Genomic DNA, 21,511 nt, shown 5'->3' on the forward strand with positions numbered 1-21,511 from the left:
CCAGCCAAAGAACCTGTTGAAAAGGAGATAAACAAAACCACATGGCATTGACAAGTTAGTTCGTGCTAAAACGGTTTGAATCCACCTGTTGGGATTATCTGGGCAGGAGGTCAGAGGTTACAGTTAAAGCAAGATCATTTGGAAGAATACAATAAGGAAAGACAAATGGCACTGACTATGGTTGGGGAAAATTCAAGTGTCAGATTGATTCAACAAAGCCCAGGTGAGCAAGATTTTCTTATTTTGCAGAGAAGGCGAAATACATTTGGGACGCTTGAGGCTTCACTCCTAAACCATTCCTGGCTACAGTTTGTGTGCCTTCAAGTCATTTCAGACTTACGGCACACGTTTCAGACATGTTTTAGACTTACGGCAAGATTTGTTCAGAGGAGGCTTGCCATTGCCTTCCTCTCAGGCTGAGAGAGTGTGACTTGCTCAAAGTCACCCAGTGGGCTTCATGGCTGAGCTGGGAATCGAACACTAATCCCACAGAACTCAACGAGTGTTTCTTATAGGCAGATATGCATGCCTAGGATTGTGCTGTTAGCAACTACGTCCCCAAATCAGAGTCTCCAGTAGTTGTTGAGAAGAAATGAAAAAAGGGATTGGATGGGGAAGTGTGACTGACCTCCATTTTTAGAAAGTAAAATTGGAGGGAACTGAGATAGTAAAATATGCTGGAGTTTTATTGAGATATGGATGTGTGACTAAATCTGGATAAAAGTGTGCTGGGAGGACCAAGGGGCTCCTGAGAATGTTGCCCCATGGCAGTATGTTAGTGTGGAGATTTTGAGTACTTGCTACTCAAGAGTACTAGCACCCTTTTCCAGGGGAAAAGGGTGCAAGCAAGCAGTTTCTGTGATTGTATGGTGGACAAATACCATTTGGGTGGTTTTGGCATGGAACTGAGACCCACAATAAGCCATTCTCTTGCCAAAAGCAACAACAAGGGCTAACTGCTTTGAGGAAAGGTATCCAGTGTTCTGGGGAACTGCCTTATACAGAGCCAAGGTATTGGTCTATCTATCCTGACAAGGTTGGTTATTCAAACTAACAGTGATTCTCTAACTAGGCCAAGATCTTATGCAGCCTAAATTCCTGAACTTCTTTTTAACTGAAAGTGTTAGAAACTGAATCTGGGACATTAGAGAAACAAACATGTGTTACTACTTACTATGGAGCTATGGCTGCTCATCTTCAGTAGCAGCCATTCACCATGTTTGAATCCAAAAGGCAGAAGAGGGATCTATAGATGTCAGACTTGGACAATCTGAAGATTTTAAGCCTGAATTTGTTTTGGAAATGTTTGAACATAGCTTTCAATAGGCTAGGGATAATCCAGTGTGAGAGACAGTATTTCATACTGGTATACTTCCCTGCTTCTTCTTTTTTTAACTGGTTGATTGTAAATTTATTGTTGTCAGTACTGGACTTTTGAGATGGTTTACATATGAATGAATGAATCAATAAATATTTTCATTATCTATTTGGCAGAGAGAATAGCATAACCAGGCCAGGAGTTTGGAAGGTCTCTAAAAAAACATCAGAGTCAGCCCTTCCCATCCCAGTCTGCTTGTAGGTTCCACTTCCCTTTCTTACTGATGTGGGTTCCACTGAACCATAAGTAATTCACAACTCTGTTCCTTAGTGGCCACATTAGCTTTATTGGTAGCTAGAGGGTGCTTCCTAGCTTCACCATTCCTTTGAGGAAGTGAATTTGGAGGACATATTTGGCACTGTTTTTACAAACCTTGAAAAGTTGCTTTTGGTCACTATAACTTCCAGTGACCATGCTGGCTGAGGGATTCAGGGAGATATAGCCTGAAAAAGTAACTCTCCAAGTTCAGTTGTCCAAGGGGGAAGAGCACAGGACCATGTAGGGGACAAGGATATTTGATCACATGAAGATCTCTTGTTACTTAAAAGGAATGTGATGAAATACGGGTGGTTAAAGAGTCTGGTTCACTTGAGGAAAGCATGGGGTCACAGTATTATCCTGGACCTGGGAGTCACTGCCTGCCTCTGTCTCGGTTGGACCTAGATCTAGTCATATTTAGGATAAGCCCTTGGAAATCAGTACAAGTCTGACCTTTGTTGTTGTTGTCTGCCTCTAAGTCATTTTTGACTTATGGCAACCTAAGGCGTATCTATCATGGGGTTTTCTTGGTAAGATTTGTTCAGAGGAGGTTTGCTCTTGCCTTCTGCTGAGTCTGAGAGAGTGTGATCTGGCCAAGATCACCCAATGGGTTTCATGGCCAAGCTGAGAATTGAACCCTAGTCTCCCTAATCTAACACTCAAACTACTATGCCATGCTGGTCCATTTATTTTTGATGGGCCTACTGTGAGTACAGCCAAATCCAGATGCAGCTCACTTTTATTTTATTTTAGCCCAGTGAACAAAGGGCACCCCTAAATCAACCCTGCTCTTACCCTCATCTTTCTGCCTGTGTCTCTATTCGTTCATTTGCCCCTTTCAGTGGGAGAGGGAGAACAACTCAGAAAAGCTCTCACCAGTACTTGAATACCTGAGCTTTTCTCTGCCCAGCCAAGGGCTGCCCAAGGGGCAGAATGTCCTCTTGACAGTGTCAGCAATACTCTTTTGGCTTGCTGTAACTTTCCATATTGGTGTCTCTTGTTTGCCAGTCTGTGAGGGTTGTAGATATCCTTCCACCTACACACATCTCTGTTCCCAGCTGTACATATGCTCCATGTACTTGTACTTGAAGTTTCTGATGAAGTGGGCTGCAGTCTAAGGCTTCATCCACACTGCAGAAATAATCCAGTTTGACACCACTTTAATTGCCATGCATCTATCCTAGGGAATCCTGGGATTTGTCATTTGTTGTGATGCTAGAGATCTCTGACAGGGAAGACTAAATGTCTCATGAAACTACAATCCCCAGCATTCTGTAGCATTGAGCCATGGCAGTTAAAGCGGTGTCAAATTAGATTTTTCTGCAGTGTGTATATAGCCTAAGAAAGCATAAAGTGTAGTAGGTGTGTTAAATCATCAAGGTGCCCCACTTTGGTTTTGATTTTTGGTGGGACAGACTAACATGGCTTCCCCTTTGGAAAATCTCCTATATGTTGCAGTACTTTGCCCAAATCTATGTTTCCATCTGACATGCATGCCAGATATATCTCCTCTCTCACTTCTCTCTGTCTTCTCTCCTCCCTCTGACCTTACTGCATCTGTTTCTGCTGTGAAGCCTGTCACCTCCCCTCCTCAAATCAAATCCACCCTTCTTTACTCTCCCATAAAGAGGATCTGACCAGATGGTTTGTCTAAGAAGGGGGGGCATGGAGGACAGAAGGGTTAAAACTGTCAAGAGGGAAGGGCCTGATTATCAAGAAGAAATAATGACCACACTTGAGGAGGCGGAGGACATTGAGGAGGAGAGGAGATTACCTAAAAGAGAAAATGGCATCTTTTTCTCCATTCACTAAATGATTTATTGCCTTTGTGAGAGCAGAGCTGGGGGGGGGGGGGGGGATACTTTTTTTGGACTACAGCTCAAAGAATCCTCCAAATGCTGTGGGAGATTTCTGGGTGTTGCAGTCCAAAGAGTAACTTTTCCAAGACTGAGGGGCACATCTACAGTTCAGAAATAATCCAGCCTGACATAACTTTGAAGTGGTGTAGCTCCATCCTATGGAATCCTGGGATTTGTAGTTTTATAAGGCCTTTGACCTTCTCTGCTGTAGAGTGCTGGTGACTCACAAAACTACAAATCCCTGGACTCATGGCAGTTAAAGTGGTGTCCAAGAGTGTTATTTCTACAATGTAGATATACAAAGAGCCAGGGTAATGCAGTGGTTTGAGGACTGCACTGTGACTCTAGAGACCAGGGTTCAAATCTTGGGTTAGCCAGGGAAAACCACTAAGTGGCCTTGGGCAAGTCATACACTCTCTGCCTCAGAGGATGGTAATGGCAAGCCTCCTCTGAAGAAACTTGCCAAGAAACCCCTGTGATAGGTTTGCCTTAGGGTTGCCTTAAATTGGAAATGACTTGAAAGCACACAACAGCAGCAAGATGCACCCTTAAGACAGTAGCAGCTGGCGACTCTCATGTCATTTGGGTGATGAATCCCCTTCCAGTTTAACGGAGCTGTCCAAGGTACTGAATCTATTTTGGTGGTTATACCTCAGCACCATGGATAGTTCTGGACTAAAACTCAGAGCAAACTGATTGCCCTGATAACATGGGAGCCACCAGCCACAGAAGATCAGGGTGAGAGTAAAAAACAAATCCAGAGCTCTGCCAACCTCTTGCTTCCTTGTTAAGAGAGGTGGGATTGGGGCAAAGCAAGATTGAGAGAGTGGCTGTTTATGCCACCCGCTCTGCATATGCCAGCTGTAAGAAGGGGGGCCATGCAGCCACCTGGGGTTTGTTTGCATCCATACGACTTAGGAGCCAAATGCAAGCCTTGCCCACAGAGTACAGTCCAGGCTGATCAGTGAAAGAGTGCAAGTTTGCAGCTGATTCGGTGACAAAGAGAGAGGAGAGTTTACCAGGGGATGCTCTTTTGATGTGCCAGCACAGCCAGGATCTTGGGATGCAATCCAGCCCTTCTGTTATTATGGGAATAGAGCCAGATTTTCTGCAACCACCTAGGGTACAAATATAAGCTGAATCTCTCTCTTGGTCAAATATGGTCAATAGCTTTACGGTTGCTCTCTCTCTCTCTCTCTCTGTCATGCATGCTCTCTCACAGAGAGAGAGAGAGAATGAGAAAGAGAGAGAGAGAGAGAGAGAAAGTAATCTGTGATCCTATTAGACTTTTGTAGCAATAGTAGGCAAGACCATTATTTGTCACTGGGATGCTCCATCCCAGTCTTCTCAAATGACCTTGGGCAAATCATATATAAACAAACTGGTCTTCAGTTTCCCCATAGTGGGATAATATAACTGGACCTGTTTCTTTTTACAGTAGAGCAGTGAGAATAAATCCATTAAAAGACTATGAGTCAGTTCAGCTCTAAGGGGATGACGGGCTGCATAAGCATATTAAAGAGTGAGTGAGTGAGTGAGTGAGTGAGTGAGTGAGTGAGTGAGAGATGTACCGAGCGATGCAAACAAGGACAAAATCATAAGGAAGGAGTCCTACACAATGCACTGTAATTGGGAAATGTGTGAACCTGCTCCACCTCAGTAATCAATGTACTAGTTTCTCTATGTTTGAACAGCTAAGAATCTTGGCTGCCATCCGGTCATGCCTTCCACTGCCACTGATTTCAGTAATCTAGTTCAGCTTCCCTTTTGAAAAATGGGTTGCTGAAACATTATGAACAACACAATTAAAAAAATGTCCCACTGAGTTGAGTGGGATTTGCATCCAAGTAAGTCTGGTATAGTAGTTTGAGCATTGGAACATGACTGTAGAGATCACGGTTTGAATCCCTGCTTGGTCCCACTGGGTGACCGTGGGCAAGTCACACTCTCTCAGCCTCAGAGGAAGGCAAAGAATCTGTGAACAAAGCTTGCCAAGAAAACCCTGCGATAGGTTTGCCTTAGGGTTGCCATGAGTCAGAAATGATTGGAAGGCATATAACAACAAATGTGAATAGTAAGGGTGGGCAACTTTCTGCATGTGAGGAACTGTATTTGACCATCCCAGAACTCATGAGGGGTTATACAGCCACCAAGCTTCATTGGTAGACGTTGATTTTCCTGTCACACCAATATTTAGCATTCACTATGGCAGCTCTCTATGGTGTGGGAGAATGCAAGAGTGTCCTCCTGCACATAATAGCTATACTAATGTGCAGGATAGAGAGCCCATTACCTCAGAAGGGAAAAGAAGGGAGGGGGATCCCACCCACCCACCACAAATTTTCTTTAGCAGTTGCATCGGCATCACAAATTTTCAGCAGCACAGTTTGCTGATGCCAGTGGCAACTGAAAAATTGAGAAAATGATGAGGAGATCACTGGGTGCATATTGGGAAGTGTCTAACTGTCCACTTCCAAAGCCACAAAGTAGAGCAAGATTGCCCTTCCTTTTTGTTACCTTCATCATGTGTGCATTTAATTCCCATATATTAGTTCCAAGAGGAGGGAAAATACTTACAGCAGAAGTTCATCCACCAGTGGTAAATTTATGCCTATGGAGTTTTACCATGGGTGCACTGTGTGTTTCTATGATGGATGTGTCGCCTGTGATTGGCAAAGTAAGTATTACACCTTGAACACACACTAAAATAATACTGTTTTTGTTAGCATTGCTAAACCCCCACCCCGCTTAAATCAAAGGAATTTATATATGCTTAATCTTGGATGGATTGTTCTTGTGGACACGCAAATATTTCAATGAAGCAATCTGAAATATCAGCATTCTTAGTTAGTTTGGCCCTATAGAGAACTCCACTGTAGTGGCCTAAAGTTTTTGTTGTTGCTGTTGTTGTGTCATTTCCAACTTACTGAGAATTTAGCATGTTGAAAAGCTCTCCCTAATTCTGAAATATGTATAATATGTCAATAGAAATTGTTGAGGTCAAATTGTTTCTTTGCCTAGGAGTCTTCTCTTTCTCTCAAAATAACAACAACAACAACAACAACAACAACAACTGCACCAGAAACCAATTCTATTCTTTGTTATATTACTGTTGCATAAAATATATACATTCCTTTAAAAATCTTTAAAGTAAGTGTGTGCATATGTGTGTGTGTGTGTGTGTGTGTGTGTGTGTTTGTAAAGAGTTTCATGTGACCCCGAAATGTTCGCATTGCATCAACAGATATCAGTTCAGTTTAAAAAACAAAATCACCTTGCCTATAATTTTTTTCATTAACAAATTAACAACCCATCTTGTATTCTCTATGTAACTGAAAAGGATCTCCTTTTCATTCCATGTTGGCATTCTGTGTGTCTGAAATTTGTGTACTTTTACATTTTTTGTCCCAGTAAAACATTATTTTATCTGTCACACCTATTTGTAAGGAAAAGCATTTATAGTTTTCTTGGCTCCTTCAATGGAGTTAAGAATAATTCTGTTTCGAATAACAAAATAGTTCTCATTTCTTTTCTAAAAAGCAATATTTTCCATTTCATTCTTGTTGTTGGCAGAGCATGGAAACAGTTCAGTGTAACTCAAAAGCTTACAAGATATTGCACCAGCGCAAATAGATCCAATTTTAAACAATGATGTCACGTTGCCCCATCTGTCTTATAAACAAAAAGGGATACTCTATGGCTAGGAGACTGCACAGAACAACCAAATAGGCAGGGATGGGATTAGAAGGATAAAAACAACTGCTTGTCTTCTGCTCATTTGACCTAGTCTCCATCCCATCATTTGTATTCAGTTGCCTAAGCTGTCTATTTTTAAGTCTAAGCACATGGGTGTCTGTGTAACCTATTCTTGTGCCCCTTCCAAGCTCTTAACTTTTAATTATCTCAGACACAAGGATCTTCAAATCAAATGTCCAGGCTTTAGAAGGTCATACACATCCATGCATGTCTGCATGTGCATATACCACTTCTCAAGGCCACTAGTTCACACTTCCAGAGACCTTCTGTCCTGCACCTTGCTTGTGCCAAAGTTTCCTATCTCAGGCTGCTTGTGTGAGTGAGTGAGAGGAGCTTTCTATGCATAAAACAGATTGGAACAATGAACAAGGAATGTTATTTAGCTAAAATCGGCTGGGCTATGCTGGGCCTTTCCTATCACCTGGTGATATGGCTCCAGACAATAGCAAGGTATCCTCTCAGCAATACGTTTGAATTCAGTTTTGCTCAGAGATCAGCTCAAGCTGGAATAGAAAGAGGGGCCCACTTCCAACTAGAAGCTTCCTGTAGTTCTCTGAAACTCAAGATAGAGTCACATGGCAGAACAGCCTTTCCCCATGTGGCATCCTCCAGTTGGGCTGTACTGAGAGCCAGCATGGTATAGTGCTTTGAACACTAGTCAATGGCCATGGAGATCAGGGTTCAGTTCCCTGCTCAGCCATGGAAACCCAATGGATGACCTTGGGCAATTCACACACTATCGGCCCCAGAAAACCCCAGCTTAGGGTCGCCATAAATTGGAAGTGACTTGAAGGCACACAACAGCAGCAACCACAAACAGCCTCAGCATTCCCAAACTGCACAGGCATTGCTAGTCAGGAACAATAAGAACTATAATCCTTCACATCTGGAGGGTACCAGCTGATGAAATGCTGTTGTCAAATTCTGCTTACTTGTGGGGTCCACAAATTTTTTCCTTACATGCTTCTGGGTCCCACAAGATTCTTCCTCGGTTCACTAAGCAACGGCAGTGCTTGATCTGTTTCACAATCATAATTCCAGAGATGGAGAAAATCAGAGCAGTGCTTGAAACTTAAACAGCCTCTTAGCCTCATCTCAATGTGTATCTTTAAAGGAACAGGAATAGTGACTATGGAGGTGGAGGTAATGTCTAATTACGTACATCTTCAGAATTTGTTCAGATCTCATTAAAATGTCTGTTTCTGACTTTCCATATAAGGTTAGCACTGGTTTGTGTTTTCAGACCTATGTATACCCTTTGTATACCCAATCTCTTCTTGCTCCTTTAAGATGCAAATAGGAAGGAAACACATATCATATAAGGAGTCCTAACAGCCAACCTACTGGGAATAGGCAGGAAACAAAAGGAAGCAGATGGTTGATGAATTCAGGACCACGGAGAGAGGCTGAGAATTAAAGGCATAGCCATATAATCAATTGAATAAACAAGCTTCAAGAGGCTGACAACAGACATGGATGTGTGAATATCGGGGGCACCATTTAGAGGGGGCGGGGGCCATCACTATCTCCCTGAGATCCAGACTACAAATGTCTATTCCTCAGAAGCACCTGTATGAGATTTCTGGTGAACTCACTGGTTGTACAGAGAGAGTAACTAATTTTAAGTAAAACAAAAATGGACTTGTATATCAAGCACGTGTGCCAAAGCTATACATTCCTTTGCATTTCAAAATGAAATAATGGTTATTGATCTGTTTTGGAAATATTTATATAGTTGTGTTTTGATGCTGATGATGATCATGATGATATTTATTTATCTGCCTCTCCCTATGGATCGTGGTGGAAACAACAGCAAAATAAACAGTGTACATCAGTTAAAGCACATTAATTAAAACATTCAACAGTTTAAAAGAACAAAGAAGATAATCTACATTTTAAATTCTAAAACAATCCACATTTTAAGTTTCCATTACAAAGTTTTCATGTTTTTGGCAATTGAAATACACTTGGCACTCATCCTGTAAACATTTCTGAGAGACTTGGTATGTTAAGTGAGCACACCCCCAAGACTGAAATCTGAAACGATACCCCTGGTAGATATCTGTAACCTCCTGTTTGTGGAGAAACCTCATGCAGGTTGAAGGGCTCTGTTGCTGGGGGTGGAAAGGAAAATGGCCGCTGAATGCACATAGATGCATGGTTAAACTAACTGTGTAAGTGATAATGATTCAGGTCTGCATTCAACTGGTTTTAGAAGTATGTCCGTTTTTGATGGAGAAATGGCATAATGCACAGTTAAACCAATGGTAGATAATATTATAATATATTATATTTGTTGTTGTTGTTGTGTGCCTTCAAGTTCTTTCCAACTTATGGCTACCATGAGGTTTTCTTGGCAAGATTTATTCGGAGAAGGTTTGCCATTGCCTTCCCCTGAGGCTGAGAGCATGTGACTTGCCCAAGGTCACCCAGTGGGTTTCATGGCCAAGCTGAGAATTGAACCCTGGTCTCTATAATCATAGTCCAACACTCAAACCACTACACCACGCTGGCTCATGTTATATTATTCTATTATAATACAACTAAACTAAATTTGTATTTAAAAAACACAAGTTAAAAACAGCATTAAAAATACTTAAAAGAAAAAAACTGCTCCCCTCTCCCCCAGTAAAAGCCTTATCTGCTGCAACACACTACAAACCAAACACTTTCTTACGTAAAAAAGACCTTTACCAGCAGAACGACAAGAGAGAAGGAACCAACTGGCCTGCCTGGGGAAGGGAGTCCCACAACTTGGAGCAGGCCCTGAGAAGACTCTCCCTTGAGTCCACATCAGATATGCATGGGATGGTAGTAGGACCAAAAAAAAAAAGCATTCTTCTGCAGATCTTAGAACACATGCTAGCTCATATAGGGAGTCCCTATAAACCCCAAACGTAAACCTTTGGATCATCTGAGTCACATTTGCAAACCATATTATGGCCAAAAATATGCACCTGTGGCCCACCGCAGGGGCATGGGGTGAAAACCTGCCCTTGTCCCCACCATAGTACCATAGTTTATCCCTGACCTAAAAGATCTCTATTATGATTTAGAATAGTGCTATCGACATGTCCTATTTAAAAATAAAGATGCTATCTGGCTTTTGTTAGCATGCTTCTGAATTATACTACAGCCTGGTTCTTTTTTCCTTTTCAAAAGACCGTGGCCCATTATATCTGGATTCTCTCCCCCCCCCCCCCTGCCTCTCTTTCTTAAAGATGTGGGCTATGCCTTTTAAAATAATGGCATCAGGCTGTCTTGGGGCATAATAAGGTTTCAGTGCTTTGGGGTCCATCTAAGATGAGACACAGATGCTGTGCCTCTTTTTACACACTATAGAAGATTAGCCTTGATCTCCCACAAAAGGAAGTTACACAAGCAACAGACCTGCATCGCTGCAGGCATCACTCAATCTCAGCACGCAGACGTTTGAGTCAAAAGGCTGTTCCTCTCCCTTCTCTCTTCTCTGCCACCACCATCCCTTTTCACTGGCCAATGATGCCCTTTCAGTTCTGTTCTCTCCTACCTAACTACTGTCGTCTCCATTTTTGAAATACAATATCTCCACTCTGGCTTTGTTTTCCTTCTTGCTTTGCTTTCTTGATCCTGTTACAACTGTATATTGCAATCACATACCAGTGGGATGTTCTGCCCCAGAATAAAGAGCAGCTTCAAATGTTCATTTTTTAGAGGGAAGGGGGGTCATTGAGTTAAATCTGCCATCTCCATGCCACTATTCCAGACTTGAACTGCAATTTTTCCACAATTATAGCTGTTTCATCTTGCTTTAACTGCCATGGCTTCATGCTACCAAATTCGGGCATTAATAGTATGGTAAGGTAGTTAGAATTTGGTAGTGCACATTCTTCTGCATTAGAGGAAATTCTAAATGCCTTCTGAAACTACAACTCCCAGGATTCTATAGGTTGGAACTAAAAGATTTTTACTAAACATAGAATCATAGAATTGGAAGATACAAAGGCCATCTGGTCCAACCCTCTGCCATGCAGGAACAAACAAAGGGCCCCTGACAGATGGCCATCCAGCCTCTATTTAAAAACCTCCAAAGAAGGAGACGCCACTTTCTTCAGGGAGTGTATTCCACTATCAAACAGCTCTTACTGCCAGGAATTTCTTCCTAATGTTGAAGTGGGATCTCTTTTCCTGTAGCTTGCATCCATTGTTGCCTATTCTAGTCTCTGGAGCAGCAGAAAATAAGCCCTTTCCATCCTCAATATGACACGCCTTTCAAATGTTTAAACAGAACTATCTTAACACTTCTTAACCTTCTCTTGTCCAACTCCCTAAGTCTTTCCTCATAAAGCATGTTTTCCAGACTCTTCGCCATTTTAGTTGCCCTCCTTTGGACATGCTCCAGCTTCTCAACATCCTTTTTGAATTGTGGTGCCCAGAACGGGACACAATATTCCAGGTGGGGCCTGACCAAAGCAGAATAGAGTAGCCTTGTTACTTCCCTTGATCTATACTTCTATTGATGCAGTTTAAAATTGCATTAGCCTTTTTAGCTGCCGCATCACACTGTCCATTCATTTGTTTGTTTTTTCTGCATGGCATTAGGAGGATGGTGAAGGAGAGTTGGAGAAAGGCAGACTTTTGCTGTTGGTTGCATCTGCATGTCTGTAGTAAATAATGCAATAAAACCTGGGAAAGAATGAGATTTTACTCTAGGAACTTTTTCACACGTGGAGCAATGTATCTCCATCCCAAATTAAAAGACAGTGGGGCCAATTTGGAAATAAATGCAATTACGTACCATCTCATCACATGCAAGACAAAATAGTATCCATCCAAAGGAGAAAGCAATGCCAATACGAAAGAACATGCCGATCTGCTCTCTATTCTGAAATAACATGATTGCACCTGTGCAGTGAGAACAGAATTGCGTCTGGAAGATTTTTCAGTGCCGGTCCCAAGGAACCTCTCCTCCCCCCCAAAGTTAGAGATGGGCAGAATTGGGGGGGGGGGGGTAGGAGACATGCTAAGCAAAGGATCTTGGGAAGTATAGTCCATTTCACACATTTCCTGGCAGAGCATTACATGGAGCTTTTCTGTTGCTGCTGTGTGTCTTCAGGTCATTCCAGACTTATTTCAGACCCTATGATGCGGTTTTCTGGGCAAGATTGCTTCAGAGAGTGTTTGCCTTCACTCCCCCCCCCCCCCCGCTCAACCTTTTCTCCCAAAAAGGGGGGGGGAGCCAGGGAACAGAGGAGGGAAAATGGGAACAAAGGATCATGGGAATTGAACTGTGCTTATAACGAAAGTAATCCAGGGCCGTTCTAGAGATGCATTCTATACCAGACAAAATCAAATTAACTGCACAGGATTTATACATTCCCTGTTTCTCCTAATTTACCTAACTTTGGGATGACCCATGATTGCATTTGGAATGCCTTCCAATTGCATTTGGCATCATGTGATATTCTTTTGCGTAATAAGGTGAAACCCCATGATTGCCTCCACATTGACCATGGGATAATCTTCCAATTTTTCCCATGTGAAAAAGCCCTAGGACATCTTACGGTAACTGTGTATATAGCAAAAAAGGTAAATAGTTGTCTCCATAATCACTTGATGGGTGTGTGGGAAGAGCCACACTCAAGAAAAGGGAATGCAGATAAGCCTACCTTACTAGTTACCCTGTTGTGTTGGAAAAGCATAGGTCTATAAGTTTCATTAGCAAAATGGAAATCATTAGAAAAGTGGAGGCTGTTGAAAGAAAATATCATCCCAAGATGTATTTTGGAAGAAGCGGTCTCTAGAAGATTCAAAGGCGGGATACAGATGGGCAAAAAGGGGTGTGTTCATGACGTCATGAAGGTGTAGCCTTCAGACGGCCCTTACCTGAATGCCGTCATGAACACGCCGCCCGCACGCCCCAAGCGGGAAGAAGCGGCATTAAAAAGGTGCCGCTTTCCCCCGCTTCTTTTTGATAAGCGGCGTACGTGCGCATCTCCGTCTATAAGCTGCTGCACCGATACGCCACAATTGGCACGCCGCAAATTTAAGTTGTCCATTTAAAAGCTCCGTGTCAGCTGCGTCACATAATGGGTCGGGTTCCCGGGACATGTGTGGTTTGCAGTCAGGCTTTAATTGCAGCGTCAGCTGCCATGCAGGTGTGGAAGCTGTGGCACAGCTGCAGCGCATTTTAAGACTCGTAACCCTAACCCTAGAGCTGCATGTGCGCATGCGTTGCTAGAATTGCGGGAAGTTGTAAGTTTTGCCGGCGGATGTTTTGGTTGTAGAAAGTGATAAGGGAAAGTTTGGAATTTAAAGTGACCCCCTACACATATTCCTGCGCCATTTTCACCTGGGAACAGGCACAGTTCGGCTGCTACTGCCACAGCTGTGTGGCGGCTCCCCTTTGGCACCAGGCAGGATGGCACAGCCATCCACCAGCACCCCAAAAAAAGGGAGGGGGACGTCTTGGTCTCATAAAGAGACGGCTGACCTCATAGCTATATGGTCACAGCCAAATATTCTGGAGAAATTGGAGCAGTCCTACCTGAACTCTGACACATATAAAGAGGTGGCAGAGGCCATGACAGCCAAGGACCACAGCAGAAGTTGGGAAGAATGTCACCGGAAATGCAAATCGCTGAAATCTCAATACAAACTATACAGAGATAACCAGGCGAAAGGTACTAAGAAGGCCACCCCCCTGCCCTTTTACAAGGAGCTGCATGCTTTCATTAAAAGTGATGGAAGCATCAGACCCAACAGACTAGCCACCAGTGGGGAGCGTGTGAGGGTCTCGGTGGGCCAGCCAGCCAGAGCGGAGCCTGTGGCAGTGGAGGACGAGGACGAGACCCCGGAGCTTGAATGTGCCCAAGACCTTTTGATGCCCCCTCACGGTAAGATGCGCCAGGGCCCCTGGGGGGAAGGGAGGGGGAAATGGGAGAAGGGGAAGATGTGGCCCCAGGGTGGGCACAGGGCAGAGATGACTCTTGTCCCTTGTCATACAGATGAGGAGCAGGAGGAGGAACACCCCGACTCGGGCGATTCCTCCAGCAGCCAGAGACCTCTGGACCCCCGCGCCCTGCTCAGACAAATGTCTGCTGGGGCCGGGAGCTCCAGAAGGAGACCACCACCTCGTGCTGGATCCTCTTCCACGACCAGCAGCTACCGTGACCGCTCACCTCTCTCCCGGGCCAGTGCACCCGCCAGCGATGGCAGTGAGGCCGAAGAGAATATGCAAGGTAAACCCTATATTTATGTTTATAACTGCATGGCTCAACTGCGCAATTGTGGCATGTTTCTTTCACTGCTTACTGTGCTGGTATGTTTGCAAGGTTGCTGTGGAAGTAGGATTGTGAGTGTCCCTGGCATGGTCATGTGCTGCATGTGTCCCACATTCCTAAGGCACCCCTCCCTTGCATGTAAATCTCTTCTTTCCCCACGCCCTTAGTTTGAAGCTCTACCTTTTCCCACAGCTTTGAGTGAGAGTTCCTGCATGGCAGAATGGGGTTGGACTAGATGGCCCTCAGGGTCTCTGCTAACTGCAGGCTTCTATGACTCTCTGGTTGTATGTCTTATAGTAGGAGGACGAACAGAAGAAGAAGAAGAAGAACCACCTCCAGCTAATCCTATAGCTGCCATGACACCAGAGGAGCGACTTGCGACCAAGAAGAAAAGGGTGCGTCCGTCAGCAGCTACTAGAACTGTGGCGGCTGTGGATCAGCTCAAGGCTTGCTCAGCAGAGCACATGACAGCACTGATGGAGCAGGGGCAGCGAGCCTCTGAGGAAAGGGAGAGGGGCAGACAGTCCCGCAGGGAGATCATGGAAAGGGCACTGGGAGTTCAAGAGAGGGCACTGGGAGTTCAAGAGAGGGCCGTTCAGAACCAGGATAGAGCAATAGACAGGTCAGACCAACATCATGAGGCCACAGTCCAGGAGCAGAGGTGACTCAACACCACCTTGGAAGCGCAGACTGTTCTGATGGGGCAAATGCTGGAGATCATGAGGGGAGGGCAGGGTGGCCCGAGACGCAGAAGGGTACGTAGGGAGCAGGGTGGAATAGGCAGGGCTGTCCCCAGGGTCGTGGAGGAAGGGGTTGGGGAGCAGCAGCCCCCAGCAAGAGCAATCCTTCCAGCTGAGGAGCAGGGAGTTGCCATGGAGGTAGAACTGTCTCAGCAGCCTCTTGCTGGGCCATCCTCCAGCCTCTTCAGTGACTCAGTGGCAGTCCCACCGCCCACAACTCGCCCCCAAAGGCAAAGGGCAACTAGAGGGGGCCTGGGATCAAGGGGCAGGGAGCACTGACAAGGTACTAGGTCCCATGATGTCCCATAAAGACATCATTTCGCCTCCTAGGGCATGTGTTCCCTCCCAGCCCTATCTACTCTATTCTACCCTTCCTGTTCCCTCCTCCCACCATGCCTGGCTCACTGGTCCCTAAACCAGCAATGTCCAAACTCTGTCCTTCCAGGTGTTTGGACTTCATCTCCCAGAATCCCCAGACACCTTGCCCTGTGGTCTGGGATTCTGGGAGATGAAGTCCAAACGCCCGGAAGGACAGAGTTTGGACATTGCTACCTCACAGCACTTCTGCCTAGGATTAGAGTGCACAGTTGCACCTAAGCTGTCACATTCACACACACAGGCACACTGCCGCAGTTGCGCACAATGAACCACACAAATTTTTTTAAAAATAAACTTTTTTATTAATAACAACAATAAAAATCTTATTTACAACTATTTACAAAGGGAAGGGGGAGGGTGAAGGGGGACGGCAGGGACAGGGGAGGGAAGCTGCTTCAGGCAGGGGGAGGCGGGGGTGGGGCGGGCAGCCGACGGAGGATCTCCAGCTGGTTCCTCTCTATGGCCTCCACTCTCTCCCCCAGCTTCTGGATCGCCGCCTCCATAGCAGAGAGCCTGCGCTCCATCCGGTTCTTTGCGGGAGGAAAAGAAAGAGGATAGTTTGAAGCAGCCTATGGAGCCCATCACCCACTCCCACAGGCAGGGTTTCTGGGTACCCTCTCTCCCTTCCCTGGGTTCACCTCTACACTTACCTCGCTGCTGGGCTTGGAGGACTCGATCCAGGGCCCTGGCATCGAGGGCCAAGTCCCCTGGCTCCCCTGGCAGGCGGCGGCTCGGCCCAGGCTCCTGTTCCTCCGCGGCGGTGGCAGCAGCAAGGACATGAAGCCCTGCCAAAGGGGAAAAAAGGCCCAAGTTACCATGCTGGCATGGCAGAGGAGGGCACAAGTGTCGTGGGGGCTGCAGTCAGGCAACCCCCACCCCTCACCCTGGGGACCTACCTTCCGCCAGAGGAGCCTGCTCTGGCTGCAGAGGGGCCACAGCAGCTGGTCCTGGCTGTGGCCCACCCTCGGGGACATCCTCGTCCCCCGTGGATGGTGGAGAGGGCGACCTGGCACGGTGCCCTCCCTCCCTCCGCCTCCGCCTCGGCCGCATGCCTGCAGAAGGGAAGAGGAGGGATGGCATTGGCACCATGCAGGAAGGAGGGGAGGGCAAGGGAAGGGTCAAGGAGGGTAGGACAGGGCATGGCAAGAGCTCTGACTTACCTGGAGGACAGCGATCTTCCGGTCTTGGCCGATCACCCCTGATCCACAGGCCCTTCAGCCGCGAGAAGAATGGTGGCCGCCTGTCAACTGGGGGCTCCTCTCCGAAATCCTCAAGGGTTTCAAAGAACGCTGCCTTGAGAGTTTTAAACTTCACTCTACATTGGTGCAGCGTTCTTTGAAACCCTTGGTTTCGGAGGGCACGAGATGACTCGAGAAAATGCCCCCGGTTGGGCTTGTTGGTGCTGGCCATCACCCTTCTCGCAGCTGCCTGTGGCATCAGGGAGTCCAGGAGGATCCCGACCTCCTCGTCTGTCCAGTAGGCCATGCGGATCGGGACCCTCCTGCGTGGCGCTGCCATCTTGATCGCCGTCCTGGGGTCTTGCACAGTTGCGTACGGGTATATATGGGCATCTGCGGCTCAGGGCCGTTAGGCCAAGGTGGTCCTAGGCCAATGAAAACTTTCAGAGGGGCAGTTTGAATCTTTCCCCCAATAGATGCCCTCTGGGTGCCCTATTGATACATTCAAATGGGCCATTAGGAAAGCTTGAATTTGACGGGGATTGATACATTGTCAAAGGGGAAATTGGCAGTTGGAGCTGATGTATCTTTTTGACCCAGGAAAACAGGCGCCAGGAGACCTTTTGTGTGTGTGTGTTTGTGTGTGTCCCCCTCAGGCACGTGGCAAAACATGCCCACAGCACAGATCAGGAATGATAGGCAGACTCAAACTGTGGATAATGGGATACATTTATTCATGTGCTTATGCTATTACACAACAATGCACTCTGACATCACAGATGATGGCACAGGAGCCATCCTTCAGATTCTTCTTGTCAGAAAAAAATCTGCCAGGGCATCCCTCACAGCCTCCCCTGCATCCTTCTTGGCAGTCTCTTCATCCTCCGTGATTGCTCCCAGGGTGGGCAGCACAAAACGACGCCTATATCACATGCCCTCATCCAGGACCCTGCCCTTGGTCTCACAGATGTTGTGCAGAATGGTGCATGATGCGAGGATGGGCACCACGTTCTCCTCTGCCACCAGGAGTGGGGCAGTGAGACAGCGCCATCTCACCTTCAATCTGCCAAATGCTCTCTCCACGGCCCCCCTCATGCGATTCAACTTTTTGTTGAAGAGCTTCTGTTTGGGAGTCTGGGGGGTCTTGAAGGGTGTCATGAGCCACTTTCGAATGGGGTAGGCACAGTCAGCCAGTATCAGGGGCCCGATCTGCTGGCCTCTGATGTTGATGCTGGGGTTCCCTTCCACATAGATGCCAGCCTCCATGGCCTCGTAGATGAGAGAATTCCATGCCACCCTGGCATCATGGGCTGACCCATGCCATCCGAGCTCCACGTCCACGAACCTTCCTGTGTGGTCACATGTCCCTTGCAGGATGACAGAATAGGAGCCCTTTCTGTTGACATACGTATTCCTCAGCCCCAAGGGTGGTATGATCAGGCAGTGGCACCCGTCCATGAGGCCAACCACTTGTGGGAAGCCACGCCGACCAAAGGCATCCATAATCTGTGGGGGAAAGAAAGGGAGAGAAACAGAGGAATTGACATGACAACTCTTTTACACGTGCGCAACTGCACCATAGCAAGAACAGCAAATGTACAGTGAGGGGGTGACATTTGACACAGAATATCACAGAGCTGCCAAAGATTAAAGGGAAGGCTGTCCCTACCTCACGTGTGTTCCCCAGGTACACGGTCCGTGACAGCAGCAGCTTCTCCATGGCCAGGGCAAACTCCACCACGATTTCCCCCACGGTGGCAACGCCAGTCCCAAACAGCGCTGCCGTCACAATATAGCTGGATTTGTGTGCCAGTGAAAAGACACCAATGTCCACTCTCTTCTCCACCGGGATGGCTTTCCTCATCACTGTGTCTGACTTCTCCAGTTCTGGGCGCAGGATGCCCACTAGTCTGTGGAAGAGGGCATGGGGCATTCGGAAGAAATGCCTCCATTGCTCGTCAGACCATATGGTTGAGACAAAGTTGTCCCACAAGTCTTGCGATGTAGGGACCTTCCAGCATCGGCGGAGCCGCGCCACTCGGGCCAGGGCCATGGCACCGCCAAGAGCAGCCTGATGAACCGCTATGGCAGCCACTGCCGTTCGCTGTTCTGTATCATCATCATCGTCACTGCTGCTGTCGTCCAAGTCTACAGCTGTTGTGATGGTGGATGATGGGACCTCCATTACAGCGGCAATGGAGGCGGAGGAGGCGGAGGAGACGGCGGTGGCACCGGCAACACCTGTGGCTGTGGATTGCAGCTTCAGTAAGAGCACAGGGAACAAAGGAGTGGAGGCATCCATGATGCCGGTGGCACTCGCAATGCGCAAGCGGGCAAGGATGCCAACATCAGCTGATCACCAGCTGGCAGGAGGCCACCTTTGTTCTTGGGTAGGGCAGGGAAAAAAGTTTAAAGGGGCCTGGGCGCTTTAAATGTGCACATGCGCATTCCGCTGCCGGCAAAAGGGAAATTGCCGGCTGCTGCTGGACTGCCGCAGCTGCGCACTTCTCAGCCGGCAAAAGAAAAAAAAGCCACAGTTGTGGCCGCCCGTGTGGAAGCTGCCTCTCTCTTTGCGGCGTCCTGCGAGGCGGCGGTATGGAAGCTACGGGTCAGAAACGGCCCCAGGTGAGGCGTCTTCACTGCCCCCCGTGTGAAAGCCCCATACACCTGAGACACGCCCCTGGGGCGGGCGGTCTGGAGGCTCTGTATTCAACAGAATACACCTCCAAGACGTCTTCCCCTGCCCGTCTGTATCCCGCCAAAATGTTCTTGTTTACTTATGCATGTGTGGATACACCCTGGGCATCCCAGAGCCTCAGGAACCTTGTTCTTATGAGAGTCCCCAAGGTCCTCCTTGGAAATGCTACCGTAGTTTACTGTTTTATTTGTTTTGTTCTGTTTTGTTTTTGTCTTGTAATAATGTGTATGTGTTAATGTTGTTTAATTAGTTGGTTTTAATTATAATTGATGTAATAATTTTTTAAGGGGGGGAGGGAATTTTGATCTACAATGTATTGTATTTTATCGCTGTTAGCCGCCCCGATTGACCTCAAGGGGCAGGATATAAATAAACTATTATTATTATTATTATTATTATTATTAGTTTACAGGGTTTTTAAAAATCTTTTTATTCAATTTTGGAAAGTTAAAATATACAAAACAAGTTGACCAATACAAACAATACAAATAACATCTATTAAAGTCTACATAAACATACATCCCACCTATCAGTTTATAGTTTTTAAAAGATTCCTTCTTTATGATTTTTGAATAATGCAACTATACATGATATATTTGACATTTAGTGTAGCTTGACCCTCTATTTTTTATTACTATTAAACATTAACTCTACAATTTTTCATTAAAGTTAACCAGGAGACAAAGAAACAGGTCAATATCCAGACTTTCTTTTGTAAATGGCAGGCTGCCAAAAGGATTTTGACTGATTGATCCATCTTATTTCAAACAAATGGTGAAGCTAAATAGATAAATTACAATTCAGACTTGTTTAAATGCCACTGGATTGAAACACCCTAACACCACTAGAATTAAACACAACTGGTGAGGAGGACTAACACCCAGTGATTTGAATCAGGATTTGATCTGCTGTTGCATCCACCTGTTAGTTACACTGTGAAGGTTAGTAAGGTGTGCACCCCACAGCTGAAAGATGCCCCGAGAGTCCCTCTTTTATCATTATGCCTGTCTTCATTTTCTGATGCTAAACTCCTTTTTCCTTTTCACTCCCTTCTCACTGCTCTAATCATGTAATCCCCTTGGTACTTTTAAGACCATTTTTGTTGGCTTTTCTGTGCAGTGTATTACATTAAAGCTTCTTAGCATTCTTTCTAAAGGTCTTGTGCTCTTTTGTCCCTTTTCTTATGGCCTTCCATTAAGCTCCCCATTTGTTCCAGTCCAGGGGTTCCATTTCTTTAATCAATCCATGTGCTTGGGACTCCTAGAGGTCGCTACACATCTCCATGCACCCACCCTTAGGCTTGCTTTTACCCTCTCCGACCTCTTCAGATAAAATTTCTTTTAATTCATCCATATTTAAGAGGCGTACTTTTGTTATACAAACTGCTGCTGGGAAAATTAATTTAAAAGAAATCTTGTTTCTCTAGCAGCCATGTTTTACTTGTATTAGATTGGAATTGCTTTGTATTTACTACTTGGTGATGCCAAAACTAACACTGCACTTTAAGCAGGAAGATGTTAGAAGTGGGCAATAAGACCTTGGAAAAGTATCTTTTCTGCAAGCAATGAGCAATGGCAATGACTCAAGATGGAGAGCTCCATAGGAGCACTTAGGATGGTACAGGAAAGGTTGGCTTTGAAAAGGAACTTGAAAAGAGAAATGGCATGAGAGATGGAGGATGCCTTGTGAAAGAAAGCAAGACATAGGACATAGAGGCAAAACTGACAGAGAATGAGTTTGGCCAGCAGGAATGACAAAGAACACCTGGGGAGACAAGGGAAAAGATATAGGGCTTCACTCCCAAGGCTACAGGGATTGTGGATGTTTATTTTACAATGCTTTCTTGTCCACAGTGTTTGAATTACACAGATCCCAGCACCTCTTATATTTTATGGTATCATAGGTGCTATACAGACCGCCCCAAAAGGGTGGTCTGCCGGCGTCTTGCTTTACTGCGCGAGGGAGCCTCAGTGGACAAACCGTGCGGCTCCCTCGCGCAGCAAA

The 21,511-nt window shown here is 46.0% G+C and overlaps 3 protein-coding genes across 6 annotated transcripts in view; 2 read left to right on the plus strand and 1 right to left on the minus strand.

The window, feature by feature from the left end:
• Positions 1 to 21,511, plus strand: part of MAP3K12 (mitogen-activated protein kinase kinase kinase 12) — a 164,653-nt gene that overhangs the window by 99,320 nt on the left and 43,822 nt on the right. The window contains exon 1 of one of the 4 annotated variants that reach the window (XM_089481335.1): positions 14,385 to 14,908. The exons of 2 other annotated variants lie outside the window; for them this stretch is intronic. The gene's annotated coding sequence lies outside the window, so the exon portion shown is untranslated. Of the gene's footprint in view, positions 1 to 14,384; positions 14,909 to 19,386; positions 19,435 to 21,511 lie in introns of those variants that run through there. One more of the 4 variants, XM_089481349.1, reaches the window with a different exon arrangement.
• LOC149322679 (uncharacterized) lies at positions 12,465 to 15,915 on the plus strand. Its single transcript, XM_089481494.1, has 3 exons — positions 12,465 to 14,126; positions 14,238 to 14,471; positions 14,811 to 15,915. Exons 1-3 carry the CDS (start codon positions 13,652 to 13,654, stop codon positions 15,176 to 15,178), a joined length of 1,077 nt encoding a protein of 358 aa, XP_089337620.1. The 5' UTR covers positions 12,465 to 13,651; the 3' UTR covers positions 15,179 to 15,915.
• Positions 16,011 to 16,610, minus strand: LOC149322680 (uncharacterized). The gene is made up of 3 exons (XM_089509001.1): positions 16,528 to 16,610; positions 16,282 to 16,416; positions 16,011 to 16,161 (listed from the first exon to the last, which is right to left on the minus strand). Exons 1-3 carry the CDS (start codon positions 16,603 to 16,605, stop codon positions 16,027 to 16,029), a joined length of 348 nt encoding a protein of 115 aa, XP_089365127.1. The 5' UTR covers positions 16,606 to 16,610; the 3' UTR covers positions 16,011 to 16,026.

This window comes from Sceloporus occidentalis, unplaced genomic scaffold (assembly GCF_023333645.1).
Source record: "Sceloporus occidentalis isolate IW3139 unplaced genomic scaffold, rSceOcc1.0.p SCAF_1, whole genome shotgun sequence".
NCBI lineage: Eukaryota > Metazoa > Chordata > Lepidosauria > Squamata > Phrynosomatidae > Sceloporus > Sceloporus occidentalis.